The sequence below is a fragment of the Dermochelys coriacea genome, chromosome 20 (genome assembly GCF_009764565.3).
Source record: "Dermochelys coriacea isolate rDerCor1 chromosome 20, rDerCor1.pri.v4, whole genome shotgun sequence".
Classification (NCBI taxonomy): domain Eukaryota; kingdom Metazoa; phylum Chordata; order Testudines; family Dermochelyidae; genus Dermochelys; species Dermochelys coriacea.
The window spans coordinates 14,740,866-14,762,335 of record NC_050087.2 but is presented as its reverse complement, the minus strand read 5'-3'; the positions used below and the strand labels follow the sequence as shown (position 1 = coordinate 14,762,335).

The window sequence follows — 21,470 nt, the reverse complement described above, 5'->3', positions numbered from 1 at the left end:
GTGTGAGTTTGAATGTATCTGTGTGACTGTGAGTTTGCTTGTGTGTTCTGGGTGTGAGTTTGAGTGTATCCCTGTGAGTTGGGTTGTGCGTTCTGGGTGTGACAGTGGGTGTGAGTTTGAATGTATCTGTGTGACTGTGAGTTTGCTTGTGTGTTCTGGATGTGAGTTTGAGTGTATCCCTGTGAGTTGAGTTGTGTGATCTGGGTGTGACAGTGGGTGTGAGTTTGAATGTATCTGTGTGACTGTGAGTTTGGTTGTGTGTTCTGGGTGTGAGTTTGAGTGTATCCCTGTGAGTTGAGTTGTGTGATCTGGGTGTGACAGTGGGTGTGAGTTTGAATGTATCTGTGTGACTGTGAGTTTGTGTTGCTGAGTCTGGTGTATTATGGATGTGTTAGTGGGTGTGAGTTCAAATGTATCTGTGTGACTGAGTTGGTGAGTCGGGTTGTGTATTCTGGGTGTGATAGTGGGTGTAAATTTGAGTGCATCTCTGTGACTGAGAAAGTGAGTCTGGTTGTGTGTTTTGGGTGTGATTGGAGTGTATGTGACTGAGTTTGTGCGTTGCTGAGTTGGATTGTGTATTCTGGGTGTGTTAGTGAGTGTGAATTTGAATGTATCTGTGAGATGGTGAGTTGGGTTTTGTGTTTTGGGTGTGATAGTGGGTGTGAGTTTGAGTGTATCTCTGTGACTATGAGATGGTGAGTCTGGTTGTGTGTTTTGGGTGTGAGTTTGAAGAGTATGAGTGTGAGTTGGTATGTCTGTGAGTCTGACTGATTTCTGGATGTACATTGGTGTAATGGCACATTAGTGTCCTCGGGTAGGCTTGTGGGTGTCAGCTGGGTTGTCTTTGTGAGTCTGTGTTTCGAGTGTGCCTGGGTGCTAGTTTCAGAGTAGCAGCCATATTAGTCTGTATTCGCAAACAGAAAAGGAGTTCTAGTGTGTTTGTGTAGCCTTGAAGGTGTGAGAAGTGTGTTTGGGAGCCTGCGTGATTATGAGTTATTGTGAGTCCGATTGTGGAGGGACAGCTGGTGTGGGTGTGATGGGGGGTGAGGGTGTAGGCACAGCCACGGCGAGGGTTGCTGTTTGTGCGGTAGATGTGACCACTCCTCTAGGACTGTTGGTGTGAATGTGACTATGAGTTGGTGTCGGCTTGAGTGTGAATGTGTGTGCCAGTGCACGAAACACCTCCTGTCACCAGGGCCTTGTGCACAGCCCCCCTCGGCTCCATCCCACACTGCCTGTTGCTGTGTGTCAGCCACAACTGCTCCCCACCCTCTGGTTCAATGGGTTCCTTGTATCCCCCCTTCCCATCTATTGTGTGAAGCTGAATGGCGCCCCCTGCCACCATGCTGCAGCACTGCGGTCCGTGTGGAGGCTGAGAGCGCCCCCTACTGAGCCATCACCCTGCTCCCTGCTGCACAGCACCCCCTGCCACCAGGCTATGGGATTGGGATCAGAACTGATTCAGAGGGGAAAGCCCCCTTGAATGAGCCAACCATCCACTCCGCTCCCTGCAGCATAGTGCCCCCTAGTGCTGCCCAGGGGTAGTGGGGCCAGCGCTGATTCGGAATCGAGAGCGCCCCCTTCTGAACCACCCTCCCCACTCTCTTTAGTGCAATGTTCCCCATCCAAGGTCGGATCCAGCCCGACCTTGCTTGGGGGATCAGATCACGGCCTTATAAAGGAGCATTTCCCTTATAAAGGACTCTGGAAGTAGGAGCCCAGCAAGGATTGAAGCAGGAACAACGGGCCAGATGGCTGGTGGCAGCTGGGGATGGAAGGAGTGGGTTGGACAGGTGGCAGGTGCTTGCTGACAGCTTTCCCTGCTGTTACCATAACTGTGTCAGCCTGGAACAGAGCTGAGGCTGAGAGAAGCTGGCTGAATCTCATCTCAGCAGCACCATGTCTGGGGCCATGAGTAATTGCTGCGTCGGGAAGGATGATGCTGTCACTATTAGATCACCCAGGGGCTGCAATTGCCAGCCTTGACCTGGGGACCAACTCCCTAGCTGGTGTAAATCAGCTGAACTCCGGGGAGTTCAATGCTGCACTTACACACAGTCCCCACCCCCAAGTGCTCCCCTTCCAAACAGACAAAGGGAGGAGAAACTGAGGCACGGAGAGGGGCATGACTTTCTCAACGCCACCTAGCAGGACAGTGGGAGAGGTGGGATTAGAACCCAGATGTTCTCAGTCCCTAGACCATGCCCTAGCCACTAGACCCCACTGCCTCTCACATGCCAGAATACGTTGTTGTTTACTAAATTTTTAAACAGTAGCACAGAGAGCTGCAGCTGTGCTAGGTGCTGACAAACATAGAAAACGTCAGGTCCACTTTGAAGGGCTTCTGATTCAAGTAGACAAAGCAGAAAAGAAAGGGGAAGAGTGGTCCAGTGGTTGGAGCACTAGCCTGGGGTTTAAGGTAGACCGGGTTCAATTCCTTGCTCTGTCACAAGCTTTGTCTGCAGCCCTGGCAAAGTTGCTTCTGCTCTCCTCTTTTTCTATAGAGAGCGTGTATGTGCAACTGTGCCTCAGTTTCCCCAACTGTGAAACTGACATAAAATCCCTTTCCTGCCTCATGTATGGTGAGGTATATGGTAATAGGGTGGGTGAGACAAATGAGATTGCGGGGGCGGGGGGGGGCGGGCAGGGAAGTTGGTTTTACAGGAATAATTGGATGGGCCTGATCCTTGGCCAAACAGGAGCAGTGGTTGCAGCATGCCTAGCTTGTTATCAGGTTCGGCATGGCAGATGTGAGCTATGAGGAGTTTCACGGATTTTGAGCTGGAGCTTTGGCACTGGGGGTCTCCACTGCTGCTATTGATTTTATGTGGGAAGTGCCCAGGCACTATGGTGATGGGGCGCAGAATAGATCCCTAAGCTCGCGAGATTGCTTTTCCCGTTCCTAAGGGGTAGGAGAAAGAAGCCGGCACGTACTTCTTGGAGAAGCAGAGATAAATAAGTGCCCTGTGGGACAGTTCATTCGCCAGTGAATCCAGTATTAAACATTTATTTTTCCTCTTGTTTTCTTCAGGCTCTGGAGTCACTGACCTCATCAGGCTGGGACACTCAAGTGGTGACTCAGAAACCTACCTACCTTGAGGTGCTCTGATGGGGAACTCTGAGCTGGGTGACTGGGCAGGAAATGACCTGGCATTGAGGTTGGTTTAACATCAGCTCCAAACCCACGACCACAAATGTGGTGACTTGATCACCCTGGGTAAGTACTCCCACAGGCAGCACAAAAGCTGACGACTGGACGGTAAGGCTGGACACGTTCCAATTAGAAACTAGGGCATGTATTTTTAACAGTGAGGGTGAATAGCCATTGGAACAGACTACCAAGGGAAAGGGCAGCTTCTCCATCTCTGATGTCTTCAGATCCAGAGTGGATGCCTTTCCAGAAAACATGCTTTAGCCAAACACAGATGCTGCACAGACCCTGACAGAGATCAGGGCCCCCATCGTGCCAGGTGCTGCACAGACATATAGCAAGAGACCATTCCTGCCCTCGCAACTAAAAAAACTAAAACATTTTTGGAGTCAAATTTTCTGTGGATTTTTGAAAATTTTTGAGAAAATGAGCTTTAAAAAAAATTATGAAACACAGCATCCATTTCCAAACAGTTCTCCTGGCTATAGAGCAGCGGATTTCAACCTTTTTACATTTGTGGACCCCTAAAATTTTCAAAAGAAGGTCTGGACTCCTTTGGAAATCTTACACATAGTCTGTGGATCCACAGGGATCCAAGGACCACAGGTTGAAAACCACTGCTACATAGATCAGTGGCTCTCAACCTTTCCAGGCTACTGTGCCCCTTCCAGGAGTCTGATTTGTCTTGTGTACCCCAAGTTTCACGACACTTAAAAAACACTTGCTTACAAAATCAGACATAAAAATACAAAAGTATCCCAGCACAGTATTACAAAACTGACAAATGGCTGACTTTCTCATTTTTACTATACAATTATCAAATAAATCAATTGGATTATAACTATTGTACTTACATTTCAGTGGATAGTACATAGAGCAGTATAAACAAGTCATTGTATGAAATTGTAGTTTGTACTGACTTCGCTGGTGCTTTTATGTAGCCTGTTGTAAAACTAGGCAAATATCTAGATGAGTTGATGTACCCACCGGAAGACCCCTGTGTACCCCAGGGGTATGCATAGTTCTGGTTGAGATCCACTGCTTTTGACAAACAGGATCTGGGTTGTTAATGGGAATAGATGAATCGGTGACCATGGGGATAAATAGATATTGTCTCTCTTTCTCTCTCCATACTCCACTCCCCACCCTGAGGATACAATCTGGATACAACCCTTTAGCCCAGGTAAGGGGTTAGAGCCCAGCTGTGTGGGTGTGAAGGGCCAGGCACCCCAATGTTATGTCTACACTGCTTTGTAAATCCAGAGCTCAAACTCAGGTTTGAGCCCAACCACCCCCTACCATCCACTCACAAAGCTGTCTGCAAGCACAGCCTCCTCCACTGCAAAATGTGGAGAAGAGTGACCCCTAGTGATCACTTCGGGCAAACAGGTGGCCGCGCCTGGATTTCAATGGAGGAGGTGGGAGGAGGAGATAGGGTTGGAAGCACTGCTATGAAGTTGCAGTGGGGACGGGGAGGTTAGTGGATGGAGGCTGCTCTAGGCTCAGTGCAGAAGCTGACCCACCCAGGCATCTCACTGTAGATACTAGCTCCCCGGCCTGCCCCCTCCCGTGATCTCCCTGTGAAAGCAAACCCACCTGTTGCTTCTATTGCTCAGATCGCTGGCTGCGTCTCTGCTTCTTGTCACCCCCTCCGGTTGTGCTTGATGGGAACTGATTTGCCTTACGAGGGGGAAACATGCCACAGAGAACGGCCACCCACCCTTCTTATGATAGAAACAGGGAGTCGCTTCTATTAAGTCTGCCGGCGACTTCCTCGCTGATCTTTGGCAAATCACTCCCTTGCTCTGTGCCTCGGTTTCCCCACCTGTGAAACAGGGATCGTACTGACCTGCCTGCCACATGGTGCATGTGTGTGAAAGAGACAGCAAGAGCACACCGCCCGGTTCTATAGAGAAGATAAGGTATCTACTCCTGCCGCAAGCTGAGAAAGTCTTTGGGAGCAGAGCAGAGCAACTAGCCCCAGCTCCCTAAGCTATATGCACACAGGAACTAACTGTGACATTTTTTCCCTAAAAAGAAAAGGAGTACTTGTGGCACTTTAGAGACTAACAAATTTATTAGAGCATAAGCTTTCGTGAGCTACAGCTCACTTCATCGGATGTAAATGCATCCGATGAAGTGAGCTGTAGCTCACGAGAGCTTATGCTCTAATAAATTTGTTAGTCTCTAAGGTGCCACAAGTACTCCTTTTCTTTTTGCGAATACAGACTAACACGGCTGCTACTCTGAAACCTGTCATTTTTTCCCTAGTAGATGCTTTTAAAAGGGGCCAGTCTCCTCTGCCAGCACTAATTCTGCTCACCAGAGAAGCTCTCTCTGACACCCCTGGAGGAGAGGGGCACCCTTCCCTTGCATCTCCTCCCTGGGGTGCGGGAAGGGGAAGCTCCCAGGCCTGCTCCACCCCAGCCCCCACATGGGCTCCCTTGTTCTGTGGTTTGACGTTGTCAGTTGCAAAAGAGGAAGCTGTCGCTCTCAGGCATCAGTTTCCCAGACACGAGAAGGAGGTGGAGCAGCAGAAGCAGTCAGCAGCCAGCCAGCAAGGACGCTGGGTCGGGGAGATGGAGCTGTGGAAGCAATGCGCCAACTGGCTGATCCAATGCCGGGTGTTGCCCCCCAACCACCGGGTGACCTGGCCCAGCGCCCAGGTGTGCGAACTGGCTCAGGCCCTGCGCGACGGCGTTCTACTCTGCCAGCTTCTCAACAACCTAATGCCCCATGCCGTCAACCTGCGGGAGATCAACCTACGGCCCCAGATGTCCCAGGTGGGTGAGTGGGAGAACTGGGGGAGGAATGGGGCCGGGCAGCCTCCAGCCGCCCAGCAGCTAAGGTGTTAATCTGGGAGCTGAGCCAGAGGTTTATGGGGTCCAGCTAGCAGTGAAGTGGTTAATGTCCATGGGGAGGGGGAGTTAATTGCATCAAGCTGGTAACTAAGGGGTAAACATTAAAGGGGGAGGCAAGGCTTATGGGGTCTCACTGGCAGCTCCCCCCAAAAAAGGGGGGGAGGGATTGAGACCCAGTTGATAGTTAGAGGGTTAACATCCAAGAGGAGGGGGAGTTCATGGAGTCCAGCTGATAGCTAAGGGGTTAACACTGTGTGTGTGTTTGAGAGAGAGATGGAGCGGGGTTATGAGACCCATTTGTCAAGCAAGGGGTTAACGGTAGTGTGTGTGTCTGGGGGTAGGGAGTTGCTGGGACAGCTGGCAGCTAAATGGTTAACAGCAGGGTGGTGGGTGGTTATGGGCCCCAGTTGACATCTAAGAGTTAACACGGAACTGGGGAGTCTTACATGCTTCCTCACCTGGCAGCTAAGGGGTTAACAGGAAGGTGGGTGGTGTGGGAGGAGGGTGCTTGCAGGCATTTCTGTCTTTGGGGGTGGGGAGGAAATGGGATCCAGTGGGGGGAAGCAGACAGCAGCAACGAACCCTTCAGCAGCTAAGGAGTTAACAGCAGGGCTGGCTGGGTGGGGGTGGGGGTGGGGGTGGGGGCTGAGATGGGCCCTGGGGTGAACCAGGCCCTGATGCCCTGGCACATGGGAATGCAGCCCCTGGAGCAAGTCCAGGGAACTGGGGCAGCTCCCCTGGGTCGGGGCACAGGCAGGAGGGTGAATGATGGTGGGGTGGGGGCTGACAAGCCCTGTTGAGCAGGAGGGTTGGAGTCCTAGCTGCAAAGCCCTGGCGGGAGACCCGAGCAAGCCCCGGCTCTGTAGAGGACCGACAGTCACAGGAGGGGACTGGGGAACGGATACCCAGCCGTGGAGCTGTGCCTGGAATTCGGGAGTGCCAGACTCAGTGGGCCCTGAGCTGGGGCAACGGGTAGGCCCTTAGTTTTGGGGCTTGATGTGAGACTCAGAGTGGGCAGAATCGGATCCTTTTATAACACACCAATGGCAGCAAGGAATAGAACCCAGGTGTCCGGACTCCCAGCCCTCCTGGTTCAGTCCACTAGACCTCATTACTTTCCCAGCACTGGGAATAGGACCCAGGAGTCCTGACTCGCCCCCTCCCACGCGCCCCCTCCCTCCCCCCCATTCTAACCCCTAGACCCTTCTCCTCTCCTAGAACTGGAGTCAGGACCCAGGAGTCCTGACGCTCAGACTTGTGCTTTAATTAGACCATTTCTCAAAGTAAATTTGAGGTTTAGAACTGCATTAACCACCGCCCAGGTGAATGCGTGCAGCATGCATGTACGTGGAGGGGAATTTACGACAGGACTGGAGATCCCCAACTCCTGGATCCTATTCCCAGCTCTGGGAGGGGCGTGGGGTCAAGTGGGTGAGAGCAGGGGCGAATGAGAGTCAGGACTCCTGGGTTCCATCCATGGCTCTGGGAAGGGAGTGGGGTCTAGTAGTTAGATCAGGGGAAGCTGGAAGTCAAGGTTCCTGGGTTCCTTTCCCAGCTCTGTCCTGGTCCTGCTATTAGAGAAACAAGGTGGGTGAGGTAATATTGGACCAACTTTTACAACAATAATCGTCCTGCTACGAAAGATGCCGGTACAAATGGACCTTCAAGTTACGTCTACACTTAAGTTTTCCCAGCATAGCTATACCAGCCATGCCCTCCTAGTGTGGACGCTAAGGCCTGGTTTATACTGGAATAGCTGCCCTGGCAAACCCTCTTAGTATAAAGACAACGAGGAGTCCGGTGGCACCTTAAAGACTAACAGATAGTATAGACGCAGCTTATGGCTTCCATCAGTATCGCTTGTAACGTACAACAAAATAAATGATATTGGCATAGGCACTTCTAGGCCACTGTAACTGCAGTTATAGCAGAGTTTTTGCTGGTACGGGGATGTCACATCCCTTAGCAACATTATTATACTGGCAACATTTTTAATGTCGACCTGTCCTCAGAGGGCTTTTGCTGGGATTGCTGATTATGGTTCTCCGGCCCTCTTCTCCTGGTATAGCTGCGTCCCTACAAACTAGAGCTTAGCTAGGGTGGTAAAAGCCCACATCCCTAACTGATGCAGCTAGGCTGGCGTTACTTTTAAGTAACCAGGCCCAAGCATGTGAGATCTGGAAAGCGTGGCCAGGAGATGAATTAAGCCTCCATGAAATCTGGTCTAGGTTCGAAGGAGGGTCAGAAGGGATGGAAAATCCGGAATCGGGTGTATTGAGATAAGGCAAAAGTCGGGCTTGGTTTCCACCCCTGCCATGTGCTCTGGGGCGGCGGGGGGGACGGGGACTGATCGGTGCTGGTGGTGGTCTGGGTTCAGGATAGCAGGGCAGAATGGTCCAGCGTATCTCTTACCGGTAAGAGTCTGGAAATGAGTCCTCGGGTATGTCAGTCGTTCCCGTGTGATTGCGCAGGGAGACAAAAGAAGCAAATCGCTCTCAGTCTCTTACTCCTCAGAGACTCGAGGCAAAAGGGAGGTTAGGGCAGGCTCTGATGTACCCCGGTGTAAATCCAGCATATCAAGGCACTTACTCCAAATTTACACCAGATCAAAAGGAAATGTAGGGGGTTGTGTTAGATGAGCCCTTGTCTTTGTTAACTGAGGTCTTCCTCTGGGCGCCATATCTAGGGTGACAATCATCTTGGAATCCTGCTTGGCAAGAAAGGCCTTGTGTCGTGCGTGGGAATAGGGGAGTGTCCCTTTAAATGATCTGTGAGTCCTTGAGTGGCGCTCACTGAGTTCTGTTTTTGAGAAGCTGCCAGAAACCAGTCGGAGTGTGTGTGGCCAACCCTGGCATGATTGTGTGTTGCTGAGACCCAATTGCAGTGTTTACTAACTGGGTTCTACGTGGTGCTGGGACTCAGGACTCCTGGGTTCTAGTCCCAGCTCTGGGAGGAAGTCTGGGGAAGTGATCAGACAAGCAGGACTGGGTATCAGGTTCTGGGAGGGAAGCAGGGTCAGAGCAGGCTGGCTGGGAACTCTCCTGAGTTCTCTCTATTCCCAGCACAGGGAGGGAAGTGCGGGTGACTGGCGCAAGGGGTGGGGCGGCTGGGACTTTTATGTTCCATTTCGGACTCTGCCACTGCTTCCCCTCCTGGCCCTCTGTTTCCCCATTTGCACAAATGGCAGATGGCGATGTGGAACTGTGTTGGAAAGGCGTTATGTGGCAGTGCCACCACCAGGTTTTAGGGCTGACCGCTGGCCAGGGTCAGCAAGAACTACCCGTTCCCTGGCTCTAGTGGACAGGATACCAGATTGGAAGTCAGGGCGCCTGGGTTCCACCAACACGCTTGGGTGACCGGTCTCTCTCTGTGCCTCAGTTTCCTCCCTCTGGGGATGAGAATAAAACTCTTTGAGATTTGCGGATAGGGAGTGTTTTCCGGTCACATTATTAGATGCAGCTTATGGGCTTCCCTTGCTTCTGAAGCAACTTATCAGAACAGGAATTTTCCCCTGGGTCAAATTGGCAGGGATGTTGGTGGCTTTATGCCTTTTTGGCGGATCACCTGAGCGTGTCTCACCTGCTCTGCCTTTACAGGGGCCTCAGTTTCTCCAGGTCTGTGTGTGTGGTACAAAGCAATTTAGTCTCTTGAGGACTGAAACGCTTTGGTCGAAGTAGAGTCAGTATAGAGGTGTCTGGGTGGGATATAGTGGCCTGTACTCCACAGGAGAGCAGACTAGGTGATCTAATGGTCCCATCTAACCTTAAACTCTATGAGACTGTGGAACTATCTGGCACTGGGCTCAAGGGAGTGCTGGTCGATAAGAGTTTGGCAGACCGTATATTCCCTGCCTATCGCCCAGTAGGACTTGGGTCCCGAATAATAATCATCCCTAGCTCTCCCTTTTCATTGGTAGATCTCAAAGGAGGTTAAGCACCAACATCCCTATTTTACAGGTGGGGAAACTGAGGCACAGAGCTGCCCAAGGTCACCCAGCTGCAGATCTGAGACTAGAACACAGGTCTGTTGAGTCCCAGTCTAGTGCTCCACCCACTAGGCTCTAATGCCTCTAGGAACTGGCCCCAACAAGATGTAAACTTGGCCCGGTGTTTAAAAACAACATCCCCACTGATTGGGGAACATGCTATAAACAGCTCCTGCAGTGTTTAGATAGTCAGTCCCCAGTGAGGTTGCCCTGTTACGGGACTGTTCCTAGGGTGACCACAGACTGAACAATGGAGCCAGAATGCCCCAGGCAGGCTCTCCCAAGAAGAGGAACTTTAAGGAAGCTGGCAAGCGAATTATCTTGGTTAACACACCGGTCACAGTCATTGAACTGAATGCCCCAGAAAAGCGGCTTGAACTGAAGAGCCAGGCTCCCCTAGCTGCCTCCCAAAATCCCCCTCCCCTGGCGGTTTTAGCGCTCCCTCACTTCCGGTCCTGGACTTCTGTGTGCTGTGGCTCTGCCACTGTTAAGCAGCTGCTGCGTCCCACTCCAGAGGTGGTTGCATTTCAGTGGTGGGTGGGTGAGCCCTGTGCTCTGGGGCTGTAACAAGCTCATGTTCTCTGTGGATTGGGGCTGCAGGGAGATTTGTAATGTGCACTCAGTGCTGGGTTATACTGTGATTTAGCCAGGTCTTGTTGGTCCTCGCATGGGAAACCCAGAGTGCTGTTGCAGGCGGGTTGCCACCTGACTCCAGGACGGACCCCAATACATCGTCACCGGGCTGCTGCGCTTTGGGAGACCATCCAGAGCGTCTCTGGTAGTCGGAACAACCTAGGACTCAGCTGTGATGACTGTAAAGAGGATTTTCTACGGAGGCTGCTGGACACACACCAACCCTGTGGTTCTCTCTTGGCCCCTGGTGCCACTTAGTCCTGGGCTGGACTCACTGCCATGGAGCGCCCTGCTGGCTCTGCTGTGTGCTCTCACCTGTTCTGAGGCTCTCACCACTTCTCTATTTTGGACGCACCTGCCACTGGAGGATTTTGGTCACTAAAGAGCCCAGGACAATTTGCTCAAGGATGTGAACCCTGGTGCTCGATCTGATTTCTAATCTCAGTCATTCCATTCTGCCTCTCTAAATTATCCCCCTTGCTGTTTTAATTCTCCTTCACTTTCTGTTCCAGGCAGTGTTGCGTGTTTTGGCTGTGCAGCTGTTAAGCAGCTGTTGCATCCCACCCCAGAGATAGCTGCATTTCAGTATTGGGTGAGTGATCCCTTGCGCAGTGTTGCCGCGTGCCATTGATCAGCTGCCACGTCCCACCTCAGAGGCAGCTGCATTTCAGTGCTGGGTGAGCAATCAATGTGTACCATTGCAATTCAGTTATTAAGCAGCTGCTGCATCCCACCCCAGAAGTGGGTGCATTTCAACACTGGCTGAGTGATCCCTTGCACAATGTTGCTGTGTCCTGTTGGACAGTTGCTGTGTCCCACACCAGAGATAGCTGCATTTCAGTGCAGGGTAAGCGATGCCTGCTCAGCATCCCCATGTGCCATTGATCAGCTGCCACGTCCTACCCCAGAGGTGGCTGCATTTCAGTGGTGGCAAAGCGATCCTTCTCTAGTTTGTAAAGTGCTCTGAGGTCTCACGGGATGGATGATGCGCTGTGTAAATTAGATTGGATTTAATAGAGTGGATTTCAATTTCAATGCAGTCCATGAACTGATATTCAGAGGGCGTTTGGATCCAACCCTAGGCGTGCTAGCTGCTCCATTGGTGAGTGAATACAGGCTTGGTTGAGAGTCTCTGGCCCCTTGGTTGCAGGGGAAGATGGGTGAAGGGGCGGCCAATCAGAGCTTTCCCAGGAGACATGAAACGTACCAGCCTTCCTGCACGTGTGTGTGATTCGGGCAGATGCTGAGAGAGCAAAGCTGTTTGTTTCACTGAAACTCTTCATTCTGCTGGGCTTGCACTCAAGTTCCTTCCTCAGTTCCGCTTGCGGGAGCTGCTTGTTCTCGCTGCTTCTCCCCAGAGCTGCTTTCCACGCTGCTCCCAACTTGCCTTGGTGTGATTTTCAAAAGCGCCTGCATGACTTAGGTGCCTAAAGTCCCATTTTCAGAAGTAAATTGGGGTCCCAGGAGCCTAAGTGTCATTGAAAGTCAATGGGATTTTGAGCTAAATAGAGCTGGGGCCTTTGCAGCAACTGGCACATTGGGGCCCTGATCTCAGTCAGGGTCTGTGAAGCACCTGACACAATGCGGGCCTGATCTCGGTTGGGGTCTGTGCAGCACCTAACACAACGGGGCCCTGATCTCAGTCGAGGTCTGTGCAGCGCCCGGCACAACGGGGGCCTGATCTCGGTCGGGGTCTGTGCAGTGCCTGGCAGAACAGGGGACCTGATCTCAGTCGAGGTCTGTGCAGCATCCAGCACAATGGGGGACCCCAATCTAGGTTGGGGCCTCTGGCTGCTACCGTAATACACATAATATCCAGAATTGTAATAATTATTGGTGGTCACATTGTGAAAGGAGATTAAACTTCAGGGTTTGAGATGATCTCTGAGGCCAGGAGACCTAATGTGAGAGGCAGATTATTCCCCATTTGCTACTGCAGGGTAAACCTGGTCTGTGCAGGAGACAGAACCTCCTTTTTTCCAGCTGGTGGAACTACCTGCCACAAGAACTAGGGATCATTCCCAATCCCCCCCGCCACTCCTCTGAACCATCTGGCACTGACCACTGTCAGAGAAAAGATCCTGGGCTGCAAGGACCTCGGGTCTGATCCTGTCCAGCAATCCCTGTGTTCCTAGTAATCTAATCTGGTTCTTGTCCCCTGCTGCACTGAATCAGAGCAACGGTCTAGCTAGGCTGATGTGCGACCCACTGCCATATTATTATTATGTATTAGGTACATTATGGTATTGCCTAGGAGCCCCACTCATGGATCGAGACCCCATGGTGCTAGGCGCTGCCCATGAACACAGAACAAAAAGATAGTCCCTGCCCCAACCAGATCTGACCAATGGCCCATCTACTCCGGCATCCCGTCTTGTGGTGCGGTGGGTCACAGTGCGGGGATCATTGCGCCATGACATGGGATCCAGGGAATGCACCGAAATAGTTTAAGTCCTTCCTGGAGGGATGCGCCTGACGAGCAGTGATGGGGAACTGCCCCTTGGCCACTGGACCCCTCCCTGGTGGAGTCCCCCAGAAATCCATTCTCCCGCTGGTCCTAGTCAACATCTGCATGTGGACACGAGGTGAACCCGGTCAGACAACATGGATTTAAGTACCAGCAATAAGCAGATGTTGCCTATCCATCACCATGCACCGCCCACCCCCATGTGGCTCAGGGACGGGACAAGGTCAGCGCGTGGCTGAAGAACAGCTGAAGAGACGCTGAACCTGAGCAAGACAGAGGTGATGCTGGAAGACAGAGGGAAGCCCGCTGAGGAGCCTGCAGCCGGCTGGCTAGGCCACTCCCATCCTGCTGGACAAAGACCTGGCCTCAGTGACTCAGACCTTCGTCACTGAACTACAGCCATGAGATAGACCTGGCTGAAGCCTTCAGTGTGTGGGAAACTCCAGCTCATACAGTACTCTGCAGCATGCCTCCCACAAACCCATAACCCTGCCCGCTGCTCTCAGCACCAGCTCCCATTGAATAGAGTAAAGTTCAAGGGCTCGGTCTTTCTTGTCAAGCTTCTTGCTGGCCTGGGCCCAGCCTAAAGCTACAGGATGGGGCCTGTGGTCAACATTTCTACTGCTCAGGCCCCAGACAGAGTCTCCTTGTCCCAGCCGGTGGAACTACCTGCCACAAGAACTAGGGACCATTCCCAAACCTCCCCACCTCCTCTTCCAAGCACCAGACACACTTCTCCGATCGGCCTTCTCAAGTACAAACCCAGTGCGGTGCAGGCAAATACAACAGACCCCAGATAGTGCATCACTGCAGAGATAGCCCAGCTGATTGGCGCCTGGCTCAGCCTAGCCCGGGCGGGAGCAGCCCAGCCCGACCCCAGTTACTGGTCCACTAGCTGCCGCTGCTCGAACGGCTGCAGGCCCATGCCCGGGGATCTCAGTGTGGCATTAAGCTCTGATCCTTGTGGGAGAACTTGTCTGCCCTTGTGGGCACATGACAGGAAGGGTGGGAAGGCGTTGGAGGACTAGAGTGGTTTTAACCTGCATCCACACTGCAAAGTGCAAGTGGCACCCAGCTCTAACCTGCTGGGCCAGCTGGGTGGAGTTTGTGTGTGGATGGAACCAGAAGGGGAACTGGGGGGCCATGCTGCAAAGGCTAACTCTGCAGTGAAGACGTGCCCTTCACCTGGGAACTCGTCTTGTGCTCTGATTCCCTTTGGGGAGCATGCTCAGAGCACTGCAGGGGCGCGGAGACCTCAGAGCTTTGGGGTTTCTGAAAGGGCAGCTACAGACAGAGCAGGCGGTTTCCAGCTAGCACAAAGCCCCCAAGCCACAGAGGAGCTTGTCTCCAGAGCAGCCGCAGAGAGAGGAGATGGGTCTCTGCAGCCCAGACTCAGCCTGGCTAAGGTCAGACCTCGCGAGTAGAGCAGGGCTCTGCACCGAGCCCCTGAATCGCTAATAGCGAGGGAGGCAGCGTTGTGGCGCTGGTGGGAGTTGGCCCTGTGGCAACTCCATTAGCATCCATTAGCATCCTCCATTAGCATCCTATGCTGCTCATAGCCCACTGGCCATCCCAGTGGGGCAGCTGGAGGCCCCGGGGGCTTGATTCTTGGTGATGCTAAGGGCTCTTTAGGCTGCTCCAGGAGCGTACACCTGCCCTGAGCATCCCCTCCACCCATATGGGGACCTCCCCAACTGATGGATCTGGTGGAAGGAGCAGGCTCTGCTCCCACAGAGGGTGGAGCAGTGGCGTGGCTAGAGTGCACTGCGCTGCAGCTGTTCTTTGCTTCCCAGGGGCCACTGAGACTGCTCTAACTTGGACCAGAAGCCGGGCAGGGCCCAGAATATGGGGAGCACAAAGGTGGTTTAAAGGCCTTCCCCCCGCCCCCCACCATTCCTGCCCAAAGCAGGGGAATGGGGTAACTGAGAATCAAGCGCGAGGGGTGGGGTCTAAGCCGGTGTAACTGACACCGGTGATGTAATGGACACCGATGAGCCGCCAGCTCAGACTTGGTCTGGATTCACTTGCTGCTAAGCATGTGCTCCAGGCAGCACAGCATCGAGTGGGTAGGTCTGATATGGGACATCCCCAGCCCAGGCTGTGCAGATGCAGCCAGAGGAAAATGCCAGCCCTGTTGCGCTCATTGGTTGCTCTTTGCGGTAGCCAATTTCCCCTGCGGGGGGTCGGAGGAAGCCGTTCGGATGGCTCTGCAGAGCTTCCTGTTTCCGGCCCAGCCCTCCCTAGTCATAAAGAGATGTGGCTGGTGGAAGGGAGCATGACCCCTCGGTGGATCTTGCACCACCCAACCGGGCATCGCCAGTCCCGGTGCAGCCTCACCAGGCCCTCATGCGGCCTCGCTCTGTTAGCCCCGAGGCGGCGGCGCCAGCGCCAGCCCCAGCATGGCATTGCCAGTCCCCTTGCAGCGCTGCTGGCCTGGCTCTGACGTTGCCATGTCCCACGCAACGTTGCCAGCCTCACGTCTTCCAAAAAAATACAGTGCAGCCCCATCCAAAAAAAAAAAAAATATCGTGAGATTGGCTTTAAAATCATGAGATTTTTAAATAACAACAAAAGTGTGGGTTCTCTTTATGTGTCTTTTAGTGGTTGCGCCCTTTAGGTTTCAGAGTTTCAAGCTTCAGATTGTGAGGTCTTTGGGGGAAGGGACTGTGTTTTCGTTCTGTGTACGTACAGCACCCAGCACAATGCGGTCCTGGGTGATAGCTACGTAAGGTACCTAGCTGGCCCCCTTCACTGTTGAATCTGAGCACCTCCCAGTCTTGAATGTATTCATCCCAACATCCTATGAGACAGGGCATTGCTATTATCCGTATGATACAGATGGGGAAACTGAGGCAGAGAGATGGAGTGACCTGCCCATGATCACCCAGGGAATCTGGAGTGAAGGTAGGAATTGACCCTGGGTCTCCCAAATTGTAGGTTAATGCCTTTACCCCTGGATGATCCTTCCTGTCTGGGATACACGTAATCTGGTGTTTACCAAATTCAGGTTTGCTCCTTCTCCCCTTGAACTATCCCGCGGCCGTGAACTTTCCCAGGCTACAATCCCTCTTGGCTTCTCTGTTCATTAGTGCTCTGTTGAGTTTGGTGGAGTCAAACCAGAGATGAGTTTTGACCCGTTGGGCTGGATTCTTGCTTATGCTAAGATCCTTCCGATTGCTCTGGCCCCTGAGAACCCTTCCAATGCAGGGAGCCTCCTGCCCCTAGTGCAGGGGGTGGATTGGGCCATGTGTTTCACTGTGGCTATTCCTACTCTCCAAGGCCCACAGGGGTCGGATTGAGAGCATGGCTGGAGTACACTGAACTGTGTGTATTCTCCACCCCTCCCTCCCGCCCCCAAGCTCATAGGGGGTGGATGAGGGGTATGGCTGGCGTGCACTGCTCTGTGGCTATTCCCTGTTCCCTTTGGGCCCATAGGGTGAAGAGCATGAGTTAGAGCAGCCCAGAGGTTGCTCTCACTGATGCCAAGAGCTAGGCAGGGCTCTGCACAGCCCCAGCATCCAGAGAATGTAAGGGGGTGCATAAAGCCATTTAACCATCCCCACCTTGGGCATTCCCCAAGCAGCAGAGCTGGTTTCCATTGCCCCAGGGTTGCTCTGCTGAGTTGGGCCTGGTTATATTGAGTTCAGGTCTGGATTCTTTGGCCTGTTCTAGCACCAGGACACCAGGTGCTCCCCCAGAGCTGGGCGCATTCCAACCCGGGGTTCTGGGTCTGATATGCCCCCTTCCCCAGTCACTCTTTCTCTTTCGAACTCGGCAAGGAGTTTTGAACTTTAGCAAGGAGAGGAAAGTGAAACCAGGGAGTCGGGGGGGCATATTTGCGGCTGGTGAGCTCAGCTTGCGGTGAGCTCTGTGGGCTTAGCTGGCCCAGGGCCTGCAGGTTGTGAACGAGCTAGTTGACAGGAGGTGTGAAGCTTCCAGTTACTGTAAATGGGGGGAGAAGATGCGGGGAAGGAGGAAGTTTAGAGGAGAGTAGGCAGGCAGGGGAAGGGGGAGGAGAAGGGGTGAGGAAAAGGAAGTAGGGGGAGGAGAGGGCATACTGAGGGAGGTGCAGGGGAGAGGAAGAGGAAGGAGTGGGGGAGGGAATCCAGGGGTGGAGGAGAGAAAACAAGTGATTTTAAAGAGCAGAAGCGGCTCAGTTCCCGTTGACCCCCGTCCCGCCGTCGCTGGGGTGGGGTGGCTGCAGCTGGGTGTCCCTGTGAGAGACGGGGTGGAGCTAGGCCTTGCTTCTTGGCCCGAGTGTCCCGATCCCCTCAAACTGGAGACCCCCCCCCACCCAATTATGAGTGCCCGCGAACTTCTGGGGTGTTTAAAGTCAGAATTCCCCAATAGGCCAGGCCAAACACATGCCCCTTCTACGATCCAGAGCTGTGGCACATCCTCCCCAAAGATATCGCGGGTCTGTCCCTTGCTCCAGCCCTCAGCCTCGGTCAGGACCCGGAGGGCTAGGCCATAGTTTCCTGCAAAAGTTTCTTCCCCAAAACGGGGTTGAAATCTTGAAAAACTTCACAGACCGATAATCCAGGTTCTCCCCCACCCCCACCCCAGTTGCGGTCAATAGACATATTTCGGTTTCAAGAATTTTGAAATGTTTCATTTTGATTTCATCCCTTGTTTGATTGAAAAGCAATTTTTTTCAACTCTAATTCACTTACATTTTCAAAGAGGAAACCAGAATTTTCCTTGAGAAACTTTTCCCGTCGACGCAGAACCTTTTGACAGCTTCAGAACTTTTTTCAACGGGTTTTTGTTTTTGAAGTCGAAAACCTGTTTCACCTGTTTTTCTTAGCAGAGATCATTGTCAGAACCAACCCTTTCCCCTGGAACGTTTCGTAAGATGTATTTTGTCAGTGAAAAAACCTTCTCCTGAAAAGTTCCCGTCTGGCTCTTGTCTCAAGCGATGTTAATGTGATGGCCACCATTTTGACTGCCACACTGGGGATAGACCTGGGAACCTCCAGAACGTAAAGTAAACTGCTGCTGTGGCTTGCACTAGCTCGTGCTGTAATCGACTCATATCCTCTGTGGATCAGGGACCGACTGGGATCTATAGTTACATGCTGACAAGGGGGGATTAGGCTACGATTTTGGAAGCTAAGCATGACCAGATCCGGTTGGTCCTTGGGATGAGAGAGAAGTGGGGGTGCGTTAAAGTATTTCCTCCCTGTAGCCACTTCAGCACCAGAGCTTCTCGGTGTTTGTCCCTTTCCTCATCTGAACACCATCAAAATATTGACTTCAGCCGACGCTTCCTCTCGAGCTTGACTGTTGCTTTTTATAAAACCTCCTCAATTCCTAACCTTAATTCTCTCTGGGATGCACATAACTTTTCATACTCCCAGGCTGGAATTAGTAGGACCCAGCTGGTCTGGAAACCATAGTGAGTCAGCAGAAATAGTGCTGCATTTTGGAGCATGAGCTGTGAGAGTGGTGCAAAGGCTCCACCTCTCTGTGCAGGAACGTGGCATTGGGGTGAGTCAGCAAAAGTAGCTCTGCCTCTCCACGTAAGCTCTTGGCATTGAGGTGAATTGGCAGAGATATCTCTCAGCATGGTTCTGGCATTGGGGTGTGTCAGCAGACGTCGTCCTGCATCTCTGCGAAGGGTCTTGGTACTTGACAGCAGGACATTCAAACCCTTTAATACTCCTGAGCTGGTAATAAAAGTACCCACCTGTTCTGGCTGCCAGGGTGAATCAGGAGAAATAGCTCTACTTCTCCACACAGGGTTCCAAACCTTGATGCCCCTGGGCTGTCCAGCTTTCCTTGTGTGCTTTGAAACATAATGCTTGTTTTTTTCCCTTTAACAATGCCATACACACACACACGATTTGTTATGCAAACCTTAATCCTGGACCATTTGCTTAGAATGGCAAAAAGGCTATTTTATGAATCTGTACTGCCAAGATCATTTCTGGAGGCTTTTGTGTCTTTGGGATAAAGGCCGTTCAAGGAGCAGCCATAGCAGTGGGGCTGATGTGATGAACCACTGCAGCTGGATAGCTGCAAAGACAGTCCACCAGTAGATCTTCTCTCCTGACAGCTTCCTGCCTGGGGAGGAGGGATGGAGACCCTATCAAAATTCCCAGCCTGGTCTCATGGCAGCCATGTTGAGGCTTTAAAAAGCCTGTAGCGTCATGGCTGAAATGTAAGATCTGTCCAAGTATGTGTCATAGGTCCCATTCTGCAACAGCCAATGTGTGACCCTCCGCCTCAGTGGGGATGAACAGCAGAAGCTGGTGTTTGGAGGAATGGTTGGCTGTGGTGGTCTGGAATCTTTATATCTAGGTCTCCAATTTACTGGCAGAGGGCTAGGGAATGAAATTCATCACCAGAGATTTTCAGATGGGGAGGGACCATTCGATCATCTAGTCCGCTCTCCTGCATAACACGCAGCCATCCACTCGTGACCTGTGTTGAGCTCCTAGTCAAACTGGAGCCCGATCTCCAAAGAGCTGGGCTCCAACTTAGGCAGAGGTGGCCAGGTTTTCAGCAGAGCTCAGCTCAGATCTCCTCTGAATCTCAGCGGATGAGCTCCCAGACCATGTGTTGTGCCTTCTGCTCTTTACGCAAAACAGCCGTCTGGGCATAACCAAATAACCTATTGTGTTCACTGCATATATACAAACACACAGGGCCCAGCTCCGGCCACACCGCTTGCTCTGGTTGGTTTCTGGTGGCTTCTAAAACACAGAACAAAGTGTGCACCATCAGAAGGCTCCCTCGGTATTTAAAGGGATACCACCCTATTCCTGTACACCACAGGAAAGTGGGCATCTTCTGGCAAACTTTTGAAGGGGGCAGCAATGCCAGGAGGCCCAGAAGGTTAAGGATGACTCCCAAGATTATAAGATGGGAAAGCAGGTTCATGAAGTAATTATGTGTATTACAGTAACATCTAGAGATGCTGACCAAGATCAAGGCTTCATTGTGGGGGTGTTGTACATATATGAGGCAGCACCCGCCCCAAAGGATTTATAATCTAAAGGAGGGAAGGGAAATTGAGGCACGGTAAGGAGAAACGATTTGCCCAGCATCACTTAGTAAGCTAGTGGAAGAGCTGGGAATGGAACGCATGTTTACTAAGTCCTAGCTTGGTGCCCTATCCACTAGCCCAGACTGCCACTTGAGGTAAGACGGAGCCAGCTTGCTGATGGGGCTGGCATGAGAGAGAAAGTTGGCAGGAAGGGAACAATTGTGGTTAAAATGTGAAACGGCCTAACCACCATGGGAGAGGGTGTGGCCTGGAGAGGGAGACGAGACAAGATGCCCGGGGTGGGGCTGGTGCAACACATGTTGTTTAGGGGTTGGGGACACCAGTGGGATAGTGGGGCAGACGACCAAGGAGGTTGCAGTGCCCAAGGCTGAGGTCAAGGAAGAGGGTCTCCTGAGGGATTTGAAGTCGGCAAATGGAAGAGGATATGTCCCTTTGCCAATGTCCATTCTGCAAGTGATGGTGCGCCATTCTGCAGCCTTCAGGCCTTCCAAGAGCAGATCCCCTGGGAGAGTTGGTAGCTTCGACTGGCTACAATGAAGGTCCGAAGCTTAGCTGTTTCAGCAGCTCCATGTGGGTTTTGCATTCAGAGCATGCGCAGGCCAGGAGCCTAAGCCTTCTCGTCTGGGAGCAACTAGCAGACACAAATCTCAGGCCGGTTTTGAATGTCTCACGGGTTGCATCTAACCACTGAGACCTCACAATGCTTTGGAGACACATCTCAGTCTATTTCAGTGGTGGTGAATAAAACAGGACTCTGACTTGGGCCTTATCTATGGTGGGATTTCAAGCCACCGGTGTAGCTACACTGGTGCAACATAGAGGGGCCTTAAAGCGGGTGGAGACAGCCTCCCTGAGAATCTCCCCACAGCTGGGACCAGTGTGGAACTTGTAAGAGCCCTACAACTACTGTGTTCCCAGCCTCATGGCCAGAATATACTGCACTACAGCTATTTGCAGCTTCCTAGTGAAGCAGAGGAAGAGTTAGAACAGCCTTGAGGCTGCTCTAAATGACCCCAGTGGCCAGGCAGGGCCTCAGAATGCAGGATTGGGAAGGGGTTGATAGCCCTCCTAGCCTTTTCGCTGCCCCCAGGCAGTCCCAGAGGCACAGCTTCTGGATTTAGGTATTTAGGTACCTAACTCCTATTGATTTCAGTGGAAGTTAGGAGCTCAAATACCTCTGCTGGTCTGGGCCCAAGTCTCTGGGAATGAGGATGTTTCTCTGTTCTAGGAATTACCCTGGGGAAGTTTTATGGCCTGTTTTATAAAGGAGGTCAGATAAATTATTCCATCAACCTAGTGTTGTTTACATTAGGGGTTAGGTCGGTTAACTTTGCCATTCAAGGGGGTAGATTTTTCACACC

At 52.2% G+C, this 21,470-nt stretch overlaps 1 protein-coding gene across 4 annotated transcripts in view; it reads left to right on the top strand.

Annotated features, from left to right (window-relative positions):
* The first annotated feature begins 5,415 nt into the window (after positions 1-5,415).
* Positions 5,416-21,470, top strand: part of VAV1 (vav guanine nucleotide exchange factor 1) — a 60,901-nt gene continuing 44,846 nt past the window's right edge. Inside the window, exon 1 of one of the 4 annotated variants that reach the window (XM_038378113.2) lies at positions 5,416-5,934. In XM_038378113.2, the coding sequence (XP_038234041.1) occupies positions 5,731-5,934 (204 nt within the window). In that variant the 5' untranslated portion in view covers positions 5,416-5,730. The remainder of the gene's footprint in view (positions 5,935-21,470) is intronic. The other 3 variants (XM_038378112.2, XM_043506866.1, XM_043506867.1) reach the window with 3 other exon arrangements.